Raw genomic sequence first — 21,682 nt, forward strand, 5'->3', positions numbered from 1 at the left:
TAAAGACTATCTGCCGTCATAAACAAATTTTTTTACTGCCCAAAGTGAATGTTTATAATGTTCTGTTTTCTCTTAAGTTGGATTTGATCAGGCTGTTGAAGAAAGTCACCAAAAAAAACTTCAGACAGTAGAGGTAGTACACCGCCTTGTGGCTGAAAAGTGAAAAGCTAGATGCTTTTACATCAGTATCATCGGAAGCTGAAAAAATGTTTCAGAAAATAGTTTGGAATTTTAATTTTTCCAAGACATAGATTTGCAACTAAAATTATCATACGCATTCAGAGTTCTGTAATGCAATTTAAAGATTTTCACTAAAGAGCATAAAAGGCAAGATGGAAACAAAAAAGGAAATGTCTTAAAGTGTAAGAAAATTATGTCTCCCCCAACATAATAAAACATACTAAGTGTCAGAGTTAGGAAAACTAAAGGAATTCCAATTGATATTTAAATGACATTTAAATATATCTATCAAACGCTTTAAAACCATATAAGAATTTTATAACAACTGGAGAGAGAAGAGGTGAAGAGAAAAAAGGTGGGAGGGAAGGAACACACTAAAAATCTGGCTTGGGTTAAGAATCTTGCAATGCTTTTTGTAGTCTTTTCCATTAAGAAAAAAAAAAAAGCCAGTTTTTATTTCCCCAATTCTCTTCTCCCATCTGCAATGCTCCTTAAAGCACCTTAATTTACAATCTTGGCCTTGAAGTATAAAAGAGCCCTGTATCTATCCTTGGGATTTAAGTTCTCAAACCAACATCAGTCCAACGTTCTTTCTTTTACTCCAAATACGGTTCTACGCTTGATGCTTTCTTATAACTCCAATGAATTTGTTTTTTAAAATCAAAGCAATACACTGGGGAGATCTGTAGGACTTGATCAAGAACAACCACACATGTGAATTACTAAGGTTTAAAATATATTGCTAAACAGAAAAAAAAAAAAAATCAATTTCTTGTCCAAAAGAAAAATACTGGGAAGAGACCTCAACAGAAGGATAAAGAGAGAACCAAACCAGAAGGATTCCTCCCATTTTGGAAAAAGTCAGCTAACAAAGAATCAGGCAAACTGGCCTAACAATAGATATAACCCTTGGTTCTCTCCACTATCCTGGGAGTAAAACTAGAGGCTGAATGATGCCAGCTTATCATCTTACGAGCTTTCTACTATTAAAAATAAGAGACAGGCCAAGAAACTAGAGTAGCCAAAACAATTTTGAAAAAGAATAACCAAGTTTAAGGATGCACACTATCACATTTCAAGAGTAAAAAGCTACAGTAACCAAGACAGTAATGGTATTAGAGAAAGGATAAACATCTGGATTAATAAAACAGAAGAGAGTACAGAAACAGATCTAACACATATATGGTCAATAGTTTAAAACAACAACATAAATGTGTATCACAGTTCTGTAGGTCAGAAGTCTGGGAGGGGTCTCACTGGACTAAAATCAAAGTGTCCACAGGCTGCACTCTTTTCTGGAGACTCTAGGGGAGAATTCATTTCCTGCTCATTTGGGTTGTTGGCATAAATTTGTTCCCTGAGATGGTAGGGCCAAAATCCCTGTTGCCTTGCTGCTTACCCAGCTTCCAGTCAAGGTCTTCTCATGTCACATCTCTCTGACCTACTCTTCTTCTGTCTTCCTCTTCCGCTTTTAATAACTCAGTGTGATGAGACTGGGATAACCTGGATAACCCGGGATAATCTCGCCATCTCAAAGTCCTTAACCTTAACCAAATCTGCAAAATCCCTTTTCTCAATATACAAAGTAACACATTCTTAAGTTCTGGAGATGAGTCATTTTTCTGCCTACTATATTACCTGAACTGGAGAATGGATAAACAAACTGTGGTTCACCCACGCAATGGAATACCAACTACTCAGCAAGGAAAAGGAAGGAACTACTTATATACACAGCAACATAAGTGAATCTCAAATGCATTATGCTAAGTGAAAGAAGCCTATATACTGTATTTATCTATATGACATTCTGGAAGAAGAAAAAGTGTGAGGACATAAATCAGGTTGTCAAGGGCTGGAGACAGGAGAAGGAGTGGACTACAAAGAGCCATGGGGGAAATTCTGGGGATGATGGAACGGGTCTATATTGTGGCTGTGATGGTAGATAAATTTGTCCAAACCCACACAGCTATATAGTAAAAAAAAAAACAAAACAAAACAAAACATGAATCTTGTTGTATCTAAATTACACTTTTAATATTTTTTAAGTTGGGGTACCACAAAGTCTTAGAACAAGTTCAGAAAAATGAAATCACCTAGTGCTCAAATGTAACCCTCAAACACTATGGAATGGAGCAAAACAATCTTTCTCAAAGGGCCTTTCCAAACAGCAAATAAATTCACATCTCTAGTGTTTCCCTCAGCAAGCTTATTCCTCAAGATAGCAAAACTGAACCCTTGTTTCCATTTCCTTTCCCCAAATAACAGAATTCCAAAAATCAGTTACCATACTCCAGTTTCTCTGATCCATGATTCTCTAAGAGTTCATCCTATAAATTACCCCCCACAACTCCAAGTTTTTGTAAATAAGTCAATTCTCTAAATGGGGGCTCTAATCTATATAAAAGTGACTAAAGGGAATCACAGAGGTTCTCCTCTTTGTTCTATCCCTATATTACTGCTTTCAAGCCTTTTCCAGTTTTAAAAATTGTATGAGACCACTTTACAAGTGCTTTATTTAAAGGTGCACAAGTAGAATGTGCAAATATCCTACTAATTTGAATGTGGAGTCCTATCTAAGCGTTAAGTCGCAAGACTGTCAATGATTAGTAGTACTTTCCGTGAAGGTTTTCTGAAAAACGTATCCTGTTATTTCTGATAAACTTATTATACAGAATAGTCTGCCTAAGTATTACAGCTAATTTAGAAGGACACAAGATCGTAAGTGGGGTACAGATAACCAATTTATTACCCTTTACCAGCCAAAAAGCACACAGTCAAGCCCTTTATAATACATATACTATGTCTAAAAGAATTTAGCATACAGAGTAATGGCAATTTAACAAATTGATCTCATTTGTGAAAAAAATCCTTTTATGCTTTAAAATATGTATACAATAGTTTTCTCTTAAACTATGTTTGTAATAAATGAAAAAGTTAGACACTTGTAAGCAATAAATTGTTTTTAAAAAGCAATAACAGTAAAGAATAATAATTAAAAATCACAATGAATTCTTTTGCTTTCTTTAGGCTTTGATAAAAGGAATTTGGGGAAGGGAATCCCCAATACTCATCAATGTAAAGTGGAATTTTAAGAACAGTGATTGTGTGATTCAAAGTAAAAATTCAGTGAGTCAAAGTAAAAATTCTAGAGCAAATACAGCAACATTTTTTCAATGCATTTCAACAAGTACTATTCTAAGCACTTTACAATCTTTTCTCATTTAATCATCATCACAATCCTATGAGTAGATACTGATATTACTCCTATTCTACAAACAAGGAAATTGAGGCCCAGAGAGGTTAACTATCTTGCCAAAGGTCAGAGAGATAGTAAGCTGTGGAGTTCTGCTGCTAAAAATGCAGGCAGTTTAACTCTAGAACCTTCATTCTTTACATTTATGCAGACTTTCTCCTACTTAAAGAAATAGTTCTCCAAGTGGTAATATTAAAAATTATACATAGCCATCATCTATATCTCAAAGTATCAGGTCAGTTTTCATTCAAAATTTGACCCCAAGACCTCATAGGAAAATACTTCTTTCTATTGGAAAAACTAAGATATGCTATTAAATCATTAAGACAGAATTATTATTTTACAGTGGAAAATTTCAATGAAAAGACAGACATGAGGCTCGCCGCTCGAGGCGCGACGTGCTGCAGCTCAACGTCGCGGTTTCCCCCCCGAGGCTTCCGAGCTAAGCCTTGGTCGGATCGAATTGGCTGTACGGCCGTCACCCGCACCGCAGCCCATTTGCGGTCGGAGGAATCGGGCCCTAGCCGGCCGCCGTAGCCACCTCTCTGTAGTGGGCGGGGTCAAGGCCGGGTGACCCCCGCCGGAGCCGCCGCTGCCAGCGACATGTTCAAGGTAATTCAGAGGTCTGTGGGGCCGGCCAGCCTGAGCCTGCTCACCTTCAAAGTCTATGCATCAGCAAAAAAGGACTCATCTCACAAAGCTGCTGTGAAGGTTAATGAGCTTTCACTCTACTCTGTCCTGAGGGTCAGTCTAAATATGTGGAAGAGCCAAGGACCCAACTTGAAGAAAGCATCTCCCATCTCCGACATTATTGCGAACCATACACAAGAAATGTACTCCCAAACTAAGCCCAAGATGCAAAGTTTGGTTCAGTGGGGGTTAGACAGCTATGAATATCTCCAAAATGCACCTCCTGGATTTTTTCCAAGACTTGGTGTTATTGGTTTTGCTGGAGTTGTTGGACTCCTTTTGGCTAGAGGTTCAAAAATAAAGAAGCTGGTGTATCCACCTGGTTTCATGGGATTAGCTGCCTCTCTTTATTATCCACAACAAGCCATCGTATTTGTCCAGGTCAGTGGGGAGAAATTATATGACTGGGGTTTACGAGGATACATAGTCGTTGAAGATTTGTGGAAGGAGAATATTCAAAAGTTGGAAAATGTGAAGAATTCACCCGGAAATAAGTAGAATACTCCATGCTCTGCCCATTTTAATCAGTTATAGGTAAACATTGGAAACTCCATATGGTAAACCAGTATTTCTACAGAAAAATGGCAGAGAAGTTAGTATTGAATGTAGTAAATTGGCATTCTTCTTCAGGAGAAACTATACTAGGCCTCTTTGTTATCTTGGGTGATGCCATACTCCAAGTGGACTAATCTGAAGTTCTTTCACCTAGAGATAATGTATAAGCCTTAGAACTCCTCGTTCTCATGTTGCTATTTATGTACATAATTAAAATTCTAAGTTAAAAAAAAAAAAAAAGACAGACATGAGCAAATACAACTGGTAACCAAAATAAATTCCAAATGAATAAAAGATTTAAACATTTTAAAAAACCATAAAGTTCTAAGAGAAAGTATGAAAAATACTTTTTATAATTTCAGAATAGAGAAGGACTTTTGTAAATATAAAGCACAGAAACCATAAAAGATTGATAAAATCAGACTACATAAACATGAAATATTTATGCATGTGCAAAAAAACAATAAAAGCCATAAACAAAGTAAAAAAAAAAAAAAGCAACAAGCAAAAAGAAAAAAAAATTGCAACCCACATCACAAACAACGGATTAAAAAGACCAGAGGGGACTTCCCTGGTGGCGCAGTGGTTAAGAATCTGCCTGCCAATGCAGGGGACACGGGTTCAATCCCTGGTCCAGGAAGATCTCACACGCCGTGGAGTAACTAAGCCCATGTGCCACAACTACTGAGCCTGTGCTCTAGAGTCCGTGAGCCACAACTACTGAGCCTGCACTCTAGAGTCCGTGAGCCACAACTACTGAGCCCACATGCCGCAACTACTGAGCCTGCATGCTGCAACTACAGAAGCCTGTGCGCCTAGAGCCCATGCTCTGCAACAAGAGAAGCCACAGCAAAGAGAAGCCTGCGCACCGCAATGAAGAGTAGCTCCTGCTCGCCGCAACTAGAGAAAGCCCGTGCACCCCAACAAAGACCCAGTGTGCCCAAAACAAATAATAATAATAATAAAATAAATTAATTTTTAAAAAAAGACCAAAGCCCTCTACCTACATACACACACAAGGTAAACAAAAACAACAAAGCTCACAGATAAAGGAAATTCAAATAGCTTTGTAATATATGGAAAGACAGTCAATTTCACTCAGAGAATATAAATTAAATTCCAGTGAGATATCCTTTTTTACCTATCAGATGAACAAAGATCAAAATGTTAGATAACATTATATTAGCTAAAGTATATGAAAACATGTATTCCACATTTTGGGGGAGGGGTATAAATTGGTTTAAACTCTGAAAGTCAATTAGGCAGTACCTATTAAAATTTCAAATGCCCAAACATCTGATCCAACAATTAACTTATAGGACTTTATATAATCACAGAAGAACAAGATTACTTACATACAGAGATACTCATATCATATACAGTAACAGAAGACAGTAAACACTTAAATGTCCAGAAGAACAAGATTACTTACATACAGAGATACTCATATCATATGCAGTAACAGAAGAGAGTAAACACTTAAATGTCCATAGATAGACTTTTGCTATATTCAACAACGGAATAGTATACAGGTGTGTGTGTGTGTGTGTGTGTGTGTGTGTGTGTGTGTATGAAGCCTTATATGCACTAGGCAGAACAAAATCCAAGAAAAGTCATACTATTAAATGGAAAAAATTAAACAAAAGAAGGTATGGAACAGTTTGCACAGTATGCTACCATTTGTGTGATGAGAAAAACTATACATACACTTATCCATTTGTAAATGTACACAATTTCTCTGGGAGGATACAGAAGAAACTGGTTTACTGTGGTTGCCTACAGGAAGGGATTCAGAATGGGGAACAGAAAAAACAGTGAGACTTATTTTCACTATATACTTTTAAAAACTTTATACTATGTGCATGCATTTACCATTCAAATAAATAAGCTGTTAAATAACACATACAAGATACATGGCTATGTGAGAAAATGTCCTTATTTACTGAAAATTCAAACATAAATATTTAGAATCAAATTACAGTACTTCAAGAAAATAGATAAAACAAATATGGAAAATTGTAATCAGTGTTAGGCCTAGGCAACAGTTATTTGAGGGTTTCATTATACTGTTCTCTCTACTTTTCTATACACTTGACACTTTTTGTAATCAAAAATTAAAAATAAGAACAACCTAATACAGTGAAGTCCCTTTTGTCTAACTCAGACAGATGGTATCACTTAACTGAAAAAAAAAAAAAATTTTATTAACACAGGGAAACACTTTTAAAAGTCACATATAGGAGGAGCTTCAAGATGGCAGAAGAGTAAGACGTGGAGATCACCTTCCTCCCCACAAATACATCAGAAATACATCTACATGTGGAACACCTCCTACAGAACACCTACTGCACGCTGGCAGAAGACCTCAGACTTCCCAAAAGGCAAGAAACTCCCCACGTACCTGGGTAGGGCAAAAGAAAAAACAGAGACAGAAGAATAGGGACGGGACCTGCACCAGTGGGAGGGAGCTGTGAAGGAGGAAAGGTTTCCACACACTAGGAAGCCCCTTCGCGGGCGGAGACTGCAGGTGATGGAGGGGAAGCTTCAGAGCCACGGAGGAGAGCGCAGCCACAGGGGTGCGGAGGGCAAAGCGGAGAGATTCCCGCACAGAGGAGCGGTGCCGACCAGCACTCACCAGCCAGCCCGAGAGGCTTGTCTGCTCACCCGCCGGGGCGGGCGGGGGCTGGGAGCTGAGGCTCGGGCTTCAGAGGTCGGATCCCAGGGAGAGGACTGGGGTTGGCTGCGCGAACACAGCCTGAAGGGGGCTAGTGCACCACAGCTAGCCGGGATGGAGTCTGGGAAAACATCTGGAGCTGCCGAAGAGGCAAGAGACTTTTTCTGGCCTCTTTGTTTCCTGGTGCGCAAGGAGAGGGGATTAAGAGCGCCCCTTAAAGGAGCTCCAGAGATGGGCGCGAGCTGCGGTTATCAGCGGGGACCCCAGAGACAGGCATGGGACGCTAAGATTGCTGCTGCCGCCACCAAGAAGCCTGTGTGCAAGCACAGGTCACTCTCCACACCTCCCCTCCCGGGAGCCTGTGCAGCCTGCCAGTGCCAGGGTCCCATGAGCCAGGGAGAACTTCCCCCGGGAGAACACACGGCACGCCTCAGGCTGGTGCAAAGTCACACGGGCCTCTGCCGCCACAGGCTCGCCCGGAATCCGTACCCCTCCCTCCCCTCAGCCTGAGGGAGCCAGAGCCCCCGAAGCAGCTGCTTCTTTAACCCCGTCCTGTGTGAGCAAAGAATAGACGCCGCAGGCGACCTACACGCAGAGGCAGGTCCAAATCCAAAGCTGAACCCTGGGAGCTGTGCAAAACAAAGAAGGGAAAGGGAAATTTCTCCCAGCAGCCTCAGGAGCAGAGGATTAAATCTCCACAATCAACTTGATGTACCCTGCATCTGTGGTATACCTGAATAGACAACGAATCATCCCAAATTGAGGAAGTGGGCTTTGGGAGCAAAGATATACATATTTTTTTCCCTTTTTCTCTTTTTGTGACTGTGTATGTGTATGCTTCTGTGTGTGATTTTGTCTGTATAGCTTTGCTTTTACCATTTGTCCTAGGGTTCTGTCTGTTTTTTTTAACTTTTTAAAAATTTTTTCTTAATAATTATTTTTTATTTTAATAACTTTATTTTATTTTAATTTATTTTATCTTCTTTCTTTCAATTTTTTCTCCCTTTTATTCTGAGTGGTGTGGATGAAAGGCTCTTGGTGCTCCAGCCAGGCGTCAGGGCTATGCCTCTGAGGTGGGAGACCCAAGTTCAGGACACTTCTCCACAAAAGACCTCCCAGCCCCACGTAATATCAAATGGCGAAAATCTCCCAGAGATCTCCATCTCCACGCCAAGACACAGCTTCACTCAACGACCGGCAAGCTACAGTGCTGGACACCCTATGCCAAACAACTAGCAAGACAGGAACACAACCCCATCCATTAGCAGAGAGGTTGCCTAAAATCATAAGGTCACAGACACCCCAAAAGACACCACCAGACGTGGACCTGCCCTCCAGAAAGACAAGATCCAGCCTCATCCACCAGGACACAGGCGCTAGTCCCCTCCACCAGGAGGCCTACACAACCCACTGAACCAACCTTAGACACTGGGGACAGACACCAAAAACAACGGGAACTATGAACCTGCAGCCTGCGAAAAGGAGACCCCAAACACAGTAACTTAAGCAAAATGAAAAGACAGAAAAACACACAGCAGATGAAGGAACAAGGTAAAAACCCACCAGACCTAACAAATGAAGAGGAAATAGGCAGTCTACCTGAAAAAGAATTCAGAATAATGATAGTAAAGATGATCCAAAATCTTGGAAATAGAATAGAGAAAATACAAGAAACGTTTAACAAGGACCTAGAAGAACTAAAGAGCAAACAAACAATGATGAACAACACAATAAATGAAATTAAAAATTCTCTAGAAGGGATCAATAACAGAATAACTGAGGCAGAAGAATGGATACATGACCTGGAAGATAAAATAGTGGAAATAACTACTGCAGAGCAGAATAAAGAAAAAAGAATGAAAAGAATTGAGGACAGTCTCAGAGACCTCTGGGACAATATTAAACGCACCAACATGCGACTTACAGGGGTCCCAGTAGAAGAAGAGAAAAAGAAAGGGACTGAGAAAATATTTGAAGAGATTATAGTTGAAAACTTCCCTAATATGGGAAAGGAAATAGTTAATCAAGTCCAGGAAGCACAGAGCGTCCCATACAGGATAAATCCAAGGAGAAACAGGCCAAAACACATATTAATCAAACTATCAAAAATTAAATACAAAGAAAAATATTAAAAGCAGTAAGGGAAAAACAACAAATAACACACAAGGGAATCCCCATAAGGTTAACAGCTGATCTTTCAGCAGAAACTCTGCAAGCCAGAAGGGAGTGGCAGGACATATTTAAAGTGATGACAGGGAAAAACCTACAACCAAGATTACTCTACCCAGCAAGGATCTCATTCAGATTTGTTGGAGAAATTAAAACTTTTACAGACAAGCAAAAGCTAAGAGAATTCAGCACCACCAAACCAGATTTACAAAAAATGCTAAAGGAACTTCTCTAAGCAGGCAACACAAGAGAAGGAAAAGACCTACAATAACAAACCCAAAAAAATTAAGAAAATGGTAATAGGAACATACATATTGATAATTACCTTAAATGTAAATGGATTAAATGCTCCAACGAAAAGACATAAACTGGCTGAATGGATACAAAAACAAGACCAGTATATATGCTGTCTACAAGAGACCCACTTCAGACCTAGGGACACATACAGACTGAAAGTGAGGGGATAGAAAAAGATATTCCATGCAAATGGAAATCAAAAGAAAGTTGGAGTAGCAATTCTCACATCAGACAAAATAGACTTTAAAACAAAGACTACTATAAGAGACAAAGAAGGACACTACATAATGATCAAGGGATTGATCCAAGAAGATATAACAATTGTAAATATTTATGCACCCAACATAGGAGCACCTCAATGCATAAGGCAAATACTAACAGCCATAAAAGAGGAAATCGACAGTAACACAATCATAGGAGGGGACTTTAACACCCCACTTTCACCAATGGACAGATAATCCAAAATGAAAATAAATAAGGAAACAAAAGCTTTAAATGATACATTAAACAAGATGGACTTAACTGATATTTATAGGACATTCCATCCAAAAACAACAAAATACACATTCTTCTCAAGTGCTCATGGAACATTCTCCAGGATAGATCATATCTTGGGTCACAAATCAAGCCTTGGTAAATTTAAGAAAACTGAAATCTTATCAAGTATATTTTCCGACCACAATGCTATGAGACTAGATATCAATTACAGGAAAAAAATCTGTAAAAAATACAAACACATGGAGGCTAAACAATACACTACTTAATAACCAAGAGATCACTGAAGAAATCAGAGGAAATCAAAAAATACCTAGAAACAAATGACAATGAAAACACGACAACCCAAAACCTATGAGATGCAGCAAAAGCAGTTCTAAGAGGGAAGTTTACAGCAATACAATCCTACCTTAAGAAACAAGAAACATCTCAAATAAACAACCTAACCTTACACCTAAAGCAATTAGAGGAAGAAGAACAAAAATACCCCAAAGTTAGCAGAAGGAAAGAAATCATAAAGATCAGATCAGAAATAAATGAAAAAGAAATGAAGGAAACGATACCAAAGATCAATAAAAATAAAAGCTGGTTTTTTGAGAAGATAAACAAAATTGATAAACCATTAGGCAGACTCATCAAGAAAAAAAGTAAGAAGACTCAAATCAATACACTTAGAAATGAAAAAGGAGAAGTAACAACTTAACACTGCAGAAATACAAAGGATCATGAGAGATTACTACAAGCAACTCTATGCCAATAAAATGGACAACCTGGAAGAAATGGACAAATTCTCAGAAATGCACAACCTCCCGAGACAGAACTAGGAAGAAATAGAAAATATGAATAGACCAATCACAAGCACTGAAATTGAAGCTGTGATTAAAAATCTTCCAACAAACAAAAGCACAGGACCAGATAGCTTCACAGGCGAATTCTATCAAACATTTAGAGAAGAGCTAACACCCATCCTTCCCAAACTCTTCCAATATATAGTAGGGGGAAGAACACTCCCAAACTTATTCTACGAGGCCACCATCACTCTGATACCAAAACTAGAGAAAGATGCCACAAAGAAAGAAAACTACAGGCCAATATCACTGATGAACGTAGATGCAAAAATCCTCAACAAAATACTAGCAAACAGAATCTAACAGCACATTAAAAGGATCATACACCATGATCAGGTGGGGTTTATCCCAGGAATGCAAGGATTCTTCAATATATGCAAATCAATCAATGTGATACACCATCTTAACAAATTGAAGGAGAAAAACCATATGATCATCTCAATAGATGCAGAGAAAGCTTTCGACAAAATTCAACACCCATTTATGATAAAAACCCTCCAGAAAGTAGGCATAGAGGGAACTTACCTCAACATAATAAAGGCCATATACGACAAACCCACAGCAAACATCATTCTCAATGGTGAAAAACTGAAACCATTTCCACCAAGATCAGGAACAATACAAGGTTGCCCACTCTCACCACTATTATTTAACATAGTTTTGGAAGTTTTAGCCACAGCAATCAGAGAAGAAAAAGAAATAAAAGGAACCGAAATCGGAAAAGAAGAAGTAAAACTGTCACTGTTTGCAGATGACATGATACTATATATACAGAATCCTAAAGATGCTACCAGAAAACTACTAGAGCTAATCAATGAATTTGGTAAAGTTGCAGGATACAAAATTAATGCACAGAAATCTCTTGCATTCCTATACACTAATGATGAAAAATCTGAAAGTGAAATTAAGAAAACATTCCCATTTACCATTGCAACAAAAAGAATAAAATATCTAGGAATAAACCTACCTAAGGAGACAAAACACCTGTATGCAGAAAGCTACAAGACACTGATGAAAGAAATTAAGATGATACAAATAGATGGAGAGATATACCATGTTCTTAGACTGGAAGAATCAACATTGTGAAAATGACTCTACTACCCAAAGCAATCTACAGATTCAATGCAATCCCTATCAAACTACCACTGGCAGTTTTCACAGAACTAGAACAAAAAATTTCACAATTTGTATGGAAACACAAAAGACCCCGAATAGCCAAAGCAATCTTGAGAACGAAAAACGGAGCTGGAGGAATCAGGCTCCCTGACTTCAGACTATACTACAAAGCTACAGTAATCAAGACAATATGGTACTGGCACAAAAACAGAATTATAGATCAATGGAACAGGATAGAAAGCCCAGAGATAAACCCACGCACATATGGTCACCTTATCTTTGATAAAGGAGGCAAGCATATACAGTGGAGAAAAGACAGCCTCTTCAATAAGTGGTGCTGGGAAAACTGGACAGATACATGTAAAAGTATGAAATTAGAACACTCCCTGACACCATGCACAAAAATAAACTCAAAATGGATTAAAGACCTAAGTGTAAGGCCAGACACTATCAAACTCTTAGAGGAAAACATAGGCAGAACACTCTATGACATACATCACAGCAAGATTCTTTTTGACCCAGCTCCCAGAGAAATGGAAATAAGAACAGAAATAAACAAATGGGACCTAATGAAACTTAAAAGCTTTTGCACAGCAAAGGAAACCATAAACAAGACCAAAAGACAACCCTCAGAATGGGAGAAAATATTTGCAAATGAAGCAACTGACAAAGGATTAATCTCCAAGATTTACAAGCAGCTCATGCAGCTCAATAACAAAAACACGAACAACCCAATCCAAAAATGGGCAGAAGACCTAAATAGACATTTCTCCAAAGAAGATATACAGATGCCAACAGACACATGAAAGAATGCTCAACATCATTAATCATTAGAGAAATGCAAATCAAAACTACAATGAGATATCATCTCACACCGGTCAGAATGGCCATCATCAAAAAATCTAGAAACAATAAATGCTGGAGAGGGTGTGGAGGAAAGGGAACACTCTTGCACTGTTGGTGGGAATGTAAATTGATACAGCCACTATGGAGAACAGTATGGAGGTTCCTTAAAAAACTACAAATAGAACTACCATACGACCCAGCAATCCCACTACTGGGCATATACCCTGAGAAAACCATAGTTCAAAAAGAGTCATGTACCAAAATGTTCATTGCAGCTCTATTTACAATAGCCAGGACATGGAAGCAACCTAAATGTCCATCGACAGATGAATGGATAAAGAAGATGTGGCACATATATACAATGGAATATTACTCAGCCATAAAAAGAAATGAAATGGAGGTATTTGTAATGAGGTGCATGGAGTTAGAGTCTGTCATACAGAGTGAAGTAAGTCAGAAAGAGAAAAACAAATACAGTATGCTAACACATATATACAGAATCTAAGGGGAAAAAAAAAAAAAAAAGGCCATGAAGAACCTAGTGGCAAGATGGGAATAAAGACACAGACCTACTAGAGAATGGACTTGAGGATGTGGGGAGGGGGAGGGGTGAGATGTGACAGGGTGAGAGAGTGTCATGGACATATATACACTACCAAATGTAAAATAGATAGCTAGTGGGAAGCAGCCGCATAGCACAGGGAGATCAGCTCGGTGCTTTGTGACCACCTAGAGGGGTGGGATGGGGAGGGTGGGAGGGAGGGAGATGCAAGAGGGAAGAGATATGGGAACATATGTATATGTATAACTGATTCACTTTGTTATAAAGCAGAAGCTAACACACCATTGTAAGGCAATTATACTTCAATAAAGATGTTTAAAAAAAAAAAAAAAGAGTCATGTACCAAAATGTTCATTGCAGCTCTATTTACAATAGCCAGGACATGGAAGCAACCTAAGTGTCCATCGATAGATGACTGGATAAAGAAGATGTGGCACATATATAAAATGGAATATTACTCAGCCATAAAAAGAAACGAAATTGAGTTATTTGTAGTGAGGTGGATGGACCTAGAGTCTGTCATACAGAGTGAAGTCAGAAAGAGAAAAACAAATACCGTATGCTAACACATATATATGGAATCTAAGGGAAAAAAAATGGTCATGAAGAACCTAGGGGCAAGATGGAAATAAAGACACAGACCTACTAGAGAATGGACTTGAGGATATGGGGAGGGGGAAGGGTAAGCTGTGACAAAGTGAGAGAGTGGCATGGACATATATACATTACCAAATGTTAAATAGATAGCTAGTGGGAAGCAGCCGCATAGCACAGGGAGATTAGCTCGGTGCTTTGTGACCACCTAGAAGGGTGGGACAGCGAGGGTGGGAGGGAGGGAGCCGCCAAGAGGGAAAAGATATGGGGATATATGTATATGTATAATTGATTCACTTTGTTATAAAGCAGAAACTAACACACCATTGTAAAGCAATTATACTCCAATAAAGATGTTAAAAAAGAAAAAGAAAAAAAAAGTTACATATATAATTTAAGCTTTTTAGGTTAAATTAAAACAGAAATGGATCTTCATTCATCAGTCTTTGGATATGAAGCCTTATCTTTGATATGAATCCATGGAAAAGAGTTCAGGCTCATCCTACTCATATAAGCCATTGACTACATCTCTACTTTTGGCTTATTTAAAACACAAAAATCTGAGTGCAGAAAAAAGTAACCCTTTTTATTTATACAGTGCTGCCCAAACTTTTACTGTTGTTATCCCACAGCTAAAAACAACTGCACTTTGAGTTTTTCCAAAGCATTCAGCGTGATCAAATAATCTTTTTATAGTGATATTTCACCTGTTTTTGCATATAACTATATTGTAAAACTACAGTAACTGCATTGGAAACAAATACATGTGACTCTTGGTAAGCAAAAACTTCAAATGGTGGGAGAAGTGCACCAGCGTTTTAAAGAATAATCATTAACAAACAGTTTAGTGCACTTAACATCAGTGAACTTATTTTTCAAGTGAAATGGAAAAGACAGTTAATACAAAGAATCAGATAAGTGATTAAGAAAATCTTAAATTTTTTAAAAAAGTGATAAGGGAAGAGCAGAGAAAAGGAAAACTACCTGCTTACATCTAATCTAGTGCTTGAGCAGCAAGATGAGGCATTAAAATGACTGATGGGAAAACAACAGATACAGTTTAAAAATCAGCTTTCTGTAACACAAAGAAAGATTTTTTGTGTGTGTAGACAGTTACAAAACCAGAAAATCCTTCCAAAGACCCTCAAAATTCCCCAACGGAAAACACAGTTGCAATTCAAATGAAGAGCCTATCTAAGACCTCTGAGAAGCTCAGGCCCTCCCATTCCAAGGAATGTTCTAAAGATTCTAGAGAGGTGCCTATTTGCTAAATATTTAAAAAGAACTGGGTCAAGATCTGCTTCAAAGTTATCAAGTTGAAAGAAGTTGAAAGGAGGGGGTTAAAAATAATATGGGAGGAAACATAGTGGGTGATAGGTATTCAAGCGTTCATCGTACACCGAAATTTTTCATAATAGAGTTAAAACAAGTAACTGTTACAAAACAACCTCATACATTCCAGAGTGGGTTATATGAGTTAGATGAATCACAGGTCAATTTCTGAAGGTATTATTCCTAATGAGCCCGGGTCTAGGGTCTACCTGAGGCTTATTTTTGTATCTATTGATAAAAATGTTTACTTAATTATGTACTGTAGATTTATGTTGCCCATTAATTCAATGCTCCGGAGCACTGTAAATTTTATTCAAATGCTTTATTCCTTTGAAGCTTAATAATAGCAGTTTATGAAGGACTCTTTTATTCCCAACAAGTTTAGTTTTATTGACACTTACTGAGAGTTCAGCATTTGGCTGAGTACTATTGCCCCTTTGAAAGTTACTTATACATACGTAATCCAAGGACTGCGTTGCTTGAATTGGAACAAATCAAACTCAGTACTCTAATGCCAGCTGAGCTGAACCCACAAGACAGCTCTAACTCATCAAAAAGGACATGAATGTGTCTCCCTTACTAAAAACAAAAGAAAAACTAACGCTTTTTATCCAACTAACAAACGGCATCAGAGTTCTACCACATATCACTATTAGGGTTGTTGTTCAAATTATATGTATTACCTAAAAGCTCTAAGGCCTGTTCAGGAGTATCTTACTTTTTCAGGAAGTTAATCATCCAAAACTAGCATATGATAATAACTAATTTAGAACATGCCCATCCTCTGCTAAGGAGCAGTGACTAGGATCAATAGTTCCAGAACACTCCTACAGAACCTACTTGGCAGTATACCTTAGTTTGAGAATCTCGATTTTTAAATTTCTTTGCCTTCTAGAACTGGGATATTATCTCATCACTGCTTATTATCCACAGAGAAATACAACTTCATTTCCACTGACGTCTCCCTCAATATCATTCACTAAAAGCATATTAATTTAAAATTCATAAAGGTATTTATTAAATCAATTCTAAAACACTGTTAAGATTTCCCTAAAGTGTTTGTATTTTTATCCTTTTTATATAAAACCTCAATCCTGATTATTTTATTGCACTATTCAAGACTTAAATTTCATTACAAACATATTCTTTAGGGTGTAATCATCTCACATTATAGGCCAAGCTAATACCTGTTCTCATTTTTAGTGCTACTTTAGCTCTAATAGAGCTTCTTTTCCAAATGAAGAGAGTGCTCTGATTCCAGGCATATTACCTTATTTACTTAAAATTGTTGTTCTTGTTAAGCAACTTGTAATCTGTAACATGTGCAAATCTTGTCACAATATCTAAGTTTTAAAACACTGCATAATTATAAATGCTAAAATTTTTAGACTATCTCAGTACAATACAAAGTTGCTCATTTACTTACCTAAGGTGAACTAAAGTGACAGACAATCCCATCCCTCACCGTTTTAAAAATGAAGGTATTTAGAAACTACGAATGTTCCATCTTCATAGTTCCTGCATCTCATTCCTATTAAAATTGTTATGTTAACACTCACTAATTTCAAGTTTCAAAGTAGTACACTGTCAAAAATTTCTTATAACTACTACTTTCTTTTTCCTTTAGGTAGTAAAAAAGAACTATTGTAAAGTAAGTATGAGTAAGCAATCAAAATTTTAAAAAGCAGTAGAGATCAAAAGAGCTTGGGGGAAAAAACATGTATTTGAAAGCTGACCTTAGAAGATAAATATAACTTAAAAATATAAAGCTAACAATGTGAGGAGATCATATAAAACTGAAAATATAAATTTAGATTTTTTTCCCTTGTGCATAAACATTTGTGTGTACTTCTGTATTTTCAAACTTTTAATGGTTTACGAGAAAAGTAATTTAGATAGGGCATATTAAATACCATATACATACACATACGCATACATATACCTCATACTGAAGGCTGTCACTTTACAGCTTCTTAGATAATTCTAAGAAGCTATTAATGTTATGTCCTTTCCCATAAACACCACAATAAAAGCACACAGGTTGCCGTTAAAAGAAAATATCAAAATTTTCACGTGTCTTTAATACCATAGACTGCTTTATCTAGACCTATTTAAAATTCTTTTTGTTCATCAAAATTGGGATAAAAAGGTAAAGGTGTCTCAGTTGATAAGACACTGACAAACTGACAGAACTGGTTCCAAGGCAAACCTTTGGCCTTTATGTATTTTCCCTTGAATCAGAGTTTCATTTTCTAGACATTCTGTACATTAAGCATATAGGCAAATGAAGTACTATGTGGCAAAGTGAAACATATATATGCCACTCAAAAAGAGAGTACCTACACTCAGCTCCAGATTTTTTTTGCCCTCTCAGGAAAGGTTGCTTGATCTGATTTTCAAGCAACTCAGAAATCCAAACTTTGGTGTGTTATCACTTGATTTTTAAATGTTGGAACTATTTGAAAATTTTTAAAATATTTAAATTGAGCAAAACATCTCTATGGTTACAGGCAACAATCTAAAACTCTGGCTTATGTCTAGGTTTTAATCAAGTACCTTGCATAGTTTTCTATTGCCACTGTAACAAAAATCACCACAAATTTAGTGGCTTAAAACAATGTGAATTTATTATCTTACAGTTCTGGAGGTCAGAAATCCCAAATTAGTCTTAACGACACTAGAATCAAGGTGTAGGTAGTGTTACATTTCTTCTGGAGAATCCATTTCCTTGTCTTTTCCAGCTTCTGCAAGGTCACCTGCATTCCTTAGCTTGTGGCTCCTTTTTCCATCTTCAAAGTACATCACTCCAATCTCTGCTTCCATCATTCCATCTCTTTTAGCTGCCTTTGACCAGTTAATTACTCCCCACCACCAACGTTGCATGCGTGTGTGTGTGTGTGTGTGTTTTTGGTTTTTTTTGGTCTAAATGCACTTGCTAGAACCTCCAAGAAACACTGAAAATGAATGATCCTGTCTGATTCGTCATTTAAATTCACCAAGTGGGTAGTTAAGCTTGGTAAAATGGTCATTATCATATCTGAATAGTTTTCTACTATATCTTTTTTACCTACAGCTTATATTAGAAATGACTGCTGAATACTAGCAAAGGCCTTTTTAGCATCTACTCATCTGACCATGTAATTTTTCTCCTTTAATTTGTTGAAATGAATTATGCTAATAGACTTTCTAATTAAGTCTCCTGTAAATTCCTGGAGTAAATCCTACTTGGTCAGTAGCATAATTACCCACTGATACACTGCTGGATTCTATATGCTAATGTTGTACTTATAATTTGTACATCTATATTCACAAGTGAGAAGGCCTATAATCCCCCGCACACTTTTTTGGCACTATTTATGAAATTTGGGATATTAAAGCTATGCAGAAATCATAAAGTAAACTGAAGATCTTTTCATCTTTTTCTAGGGCTTGGACTAATTTAAATAACAGAGGTGTAATCTGTTTGAAAATAGTTAACAGATGGCATTATTGAATGCTTTATTAGCTGTAAACACATTACATGTATCAACTCATGTAAATAATAATTCAGTTGTGAATTCACCTTGTCTTTTTCAACAGATCTCTATTCACCTTTCTAATTTCTTCTTCGTTAATCTCTTCAAGTTTTCCACTTTTGGGAGAATTTGGTTAATTTGTATTTTGATAGAATACCATACATTTGCTCGCTTCAAGTTTGTTTATACAATGCTGCATGTGGATTCTCATTATTCTTTTAAACTCATACATGCCTATGATTCTGTCTCCTCCTTTCTCACTAATCTCAATTTTAATTGCTCTCTACTTATTTCCTTAATCAGACCGAAGAAGAGTTTATTTTATTTTCTTGTCTTTACAAAAATCAAGTTAATAAATTTAAATTTAATTATCCTTTTGTTTTCTGTTTCTTAGTTTTAATGTTTACCTTTGTTGTTTCATTTTTCCAACTTTCTTTTGGTTTATTTTGTTATTTTTAAAACTCCTTTAAGATGTGAACTAAGTTCCTGGGCTAGTCATTAAGCTTTTCTCTCTCATATCTAAATCTTCTCTTTAAATTTAGCTTTGAAATACTAACAATCAAACAGAGCACATGAATTCCAACTGGATCCTGGATCAGAATCAGTTAATTAATTAAAATAAATAAGTAAACTATAAATTTTTTTAGTAATTGGGGAAATTTTATATGGGCAATATATTAGATGATATTATTTGAATTACTGTTTATTTCTGAAAAGTGATGATGGCATTGTGGCTGTAAGACTCTTATTTTTAGGAAGTGCATACTGAATTGTTTAAGCATGAAATGTTATGACATCTGTAACTTATTTTTTAATAGGTTATGAGCTGAACTGTTTCCCCACACAGAATTCATATGTGAAACCCTAACCCCAGTGCCTAAGAATGTTGACTCTTTTGGAGATAGGGCCTTTATAAAGCTAATTAACTTAAAATAAGGCCATTAAGGTAGGTGCTAATCCAATCTGACTAGTGTCCTTATAAGGGGAGACTAAGACACAGGGAGAGACACCAGGGGGACACACACAGAGAAAGACAACCAAGTGAAAAGGCAGCAAGAGGGTGGCCATCTGCAAGCCAAGGAGAGAGGCCTCAGAGAAAACAACCCTGCCAGTACCCTGATCTGGACTTTCAGCCTCCAGAACTGTGAGAAAATAAATTTCTGTTGTTTAAGCCAGGCAGTCTGTGGTATTCTGCTATGGCAGCTCTAGCAACCTAATACAAATGGCTCTTGGGGAAAAAGGATAAATATAAGGAGAGAGCAAAAGCAAAAATGGCAAGATGTTAATGTTGCTGAATCTAGGTAGAGGGTATATGGATGTTCATTACATCATTCTTTCAACTTTTATATAAGTTTGAAGTTTTTCAAAATAAAAAGTTTGGGGGAAAAAATTTCACTGGGAAATTTATACACACACACATACATGTAAGTTTGTATTTGTTTGTTAAAGCTGCCATAACAAAATACCAAAGGCTGGCTGGCTTAAACGACAAAAATGTGTTTCTCACAGTTCCGCAAGGTAGAAGTCAAAGACCAAGGTGTCTGCAGGTTTGGTTTCTTCTGAGGCTTGCAGATGGCTGCCTTCTGGCTGTGTCCTCACACGGCTCTTCTCTGTGTGTACCCAGCCCTGGAGCCTTCCAGTGTACTCAAATTTTCTTTTCTTATAAGGACAACAATCAGATAGGATTAACTTAATCACCTCTTTTTTTAAAAAAAATATTTATTTATTATTTATTTGTTTATTTATTTTATTTTTATTTTTGGCTGCGTCAGGTCTTAGTTGCGGCACTCGGGCTCTTTGTTGCCGTGCACGGGCTTCTCTCTAGTTGTGGTGTGCGGGTTTTCTCTTCTCCAGTTGTGGTGCACAGGCTCCAGGGCACATGGGCTCTGTAGTCTGAGGTACGTGGGCTCTAGTTGAGGCGTGCGAGCTCAGTAGTTGTGGTGCGTGGGCTTAGCTGCCCCACGGCATGTGGGATCCCAGTTCCCTGACCAGGGATCGAACCCACATCCCCTGCATTGTAAGGTGGATTATTTACCACTGAACCACCAGGGAAGTCCCATTTACCTCTTTAAAGACCTTATCTCCAAATGAGATTACATTCAGAGGTGGTAGGGGTTAGGGATTTCCACATATGAATTTTGAAGGGACATAATTCAGCCCATAACCAGGTGTTTTCTCCTTATCCTTGCACTTACAGTCTTAAGTCTTTAAATCAAAAATTTTAATTCTATCATTTCTTCAATACTTTTCTAGCTATTTGTTTCTCTTTCTATAAGTTCTATTATGTTCAGGATAGGTCTAAAATTGTCTTCCAGGTAGCCATGAGTTACACATAAGGATTTATACTTTTTGTGTGTGGTTTTTTATTATTCTGTATTTATTTATTCAACTTGATTTCTTAGGACAATGATGTAGCCCCCAGTCAACCTCTTTATCAGTTTGTCTCCTAAGTTTAGGAATTCAGAATTTATTTTTAGTTCCTAAAACTACATTTGTGGGGACTTCCCTGGTGGCACAGTGGTTAAGAGTCCACCTGACAATGCAGGGGACACAGGT

General features: G+C 37.4%; 1 protein-coding gene and 1 pseudogene across 11 annotated transcripts in view; one reads left to right on the forward strand and one right to left on the reverse strand.

Annotated features, from left to right (window-relative positions):
- Positions 1-21,682, reverse strand: part of CAAP1 (caspase activity and apoptosis inhibitor 1) — a 105,677-nt gene that overhangs the window by 73,665 nt on the left and 10,330 nt on the right. The window contains exon 5 of one of the 10 annotated variants that reach the window (XM_082470504.1): positions 4,650-4,828. The exons of 7 other annotated variants lie outside the window; for them this stretch is intronic. In XM_082470504.1, the coding sequence (XP_082326630.1) occupies positions 4,825-4,828 (4 nt within the window). In that variant the 3' untranslated portion in view covers positions 4,650-4,824. Of the gene's footprint in view, positions 1-4,649; positions 6,455-12,254; positions 20,786-21,682 lie in introns of those variants that run through there. 2 more of the 10 variants (XM_082470510.1, XM_082470508.1) reach the window with 2 other exon arrangements.
- LOC309664749 (MICOS complex subunit MIC26 pseudogene) lies at positions 539-4,918 on the forward strand (annotated as a pseudogene). Its single transcript has one exon. The product of its transcript is annotated as an MICOS complex subunit MIC26 pseudogene (transcript).

Source organism: Balaenoptera physalus (genome assembly GCF_965194825.1).
Source record: "Balaenoptera physalus genome assembly, chromosome: 7".
NCBI classification, from domain to species: Eukaryota; Metazoa; Chordata; class Mammalia; order Artiodactyla; family Balaenopteridae; genus Balaenoptera; species Balaenoptera physalus.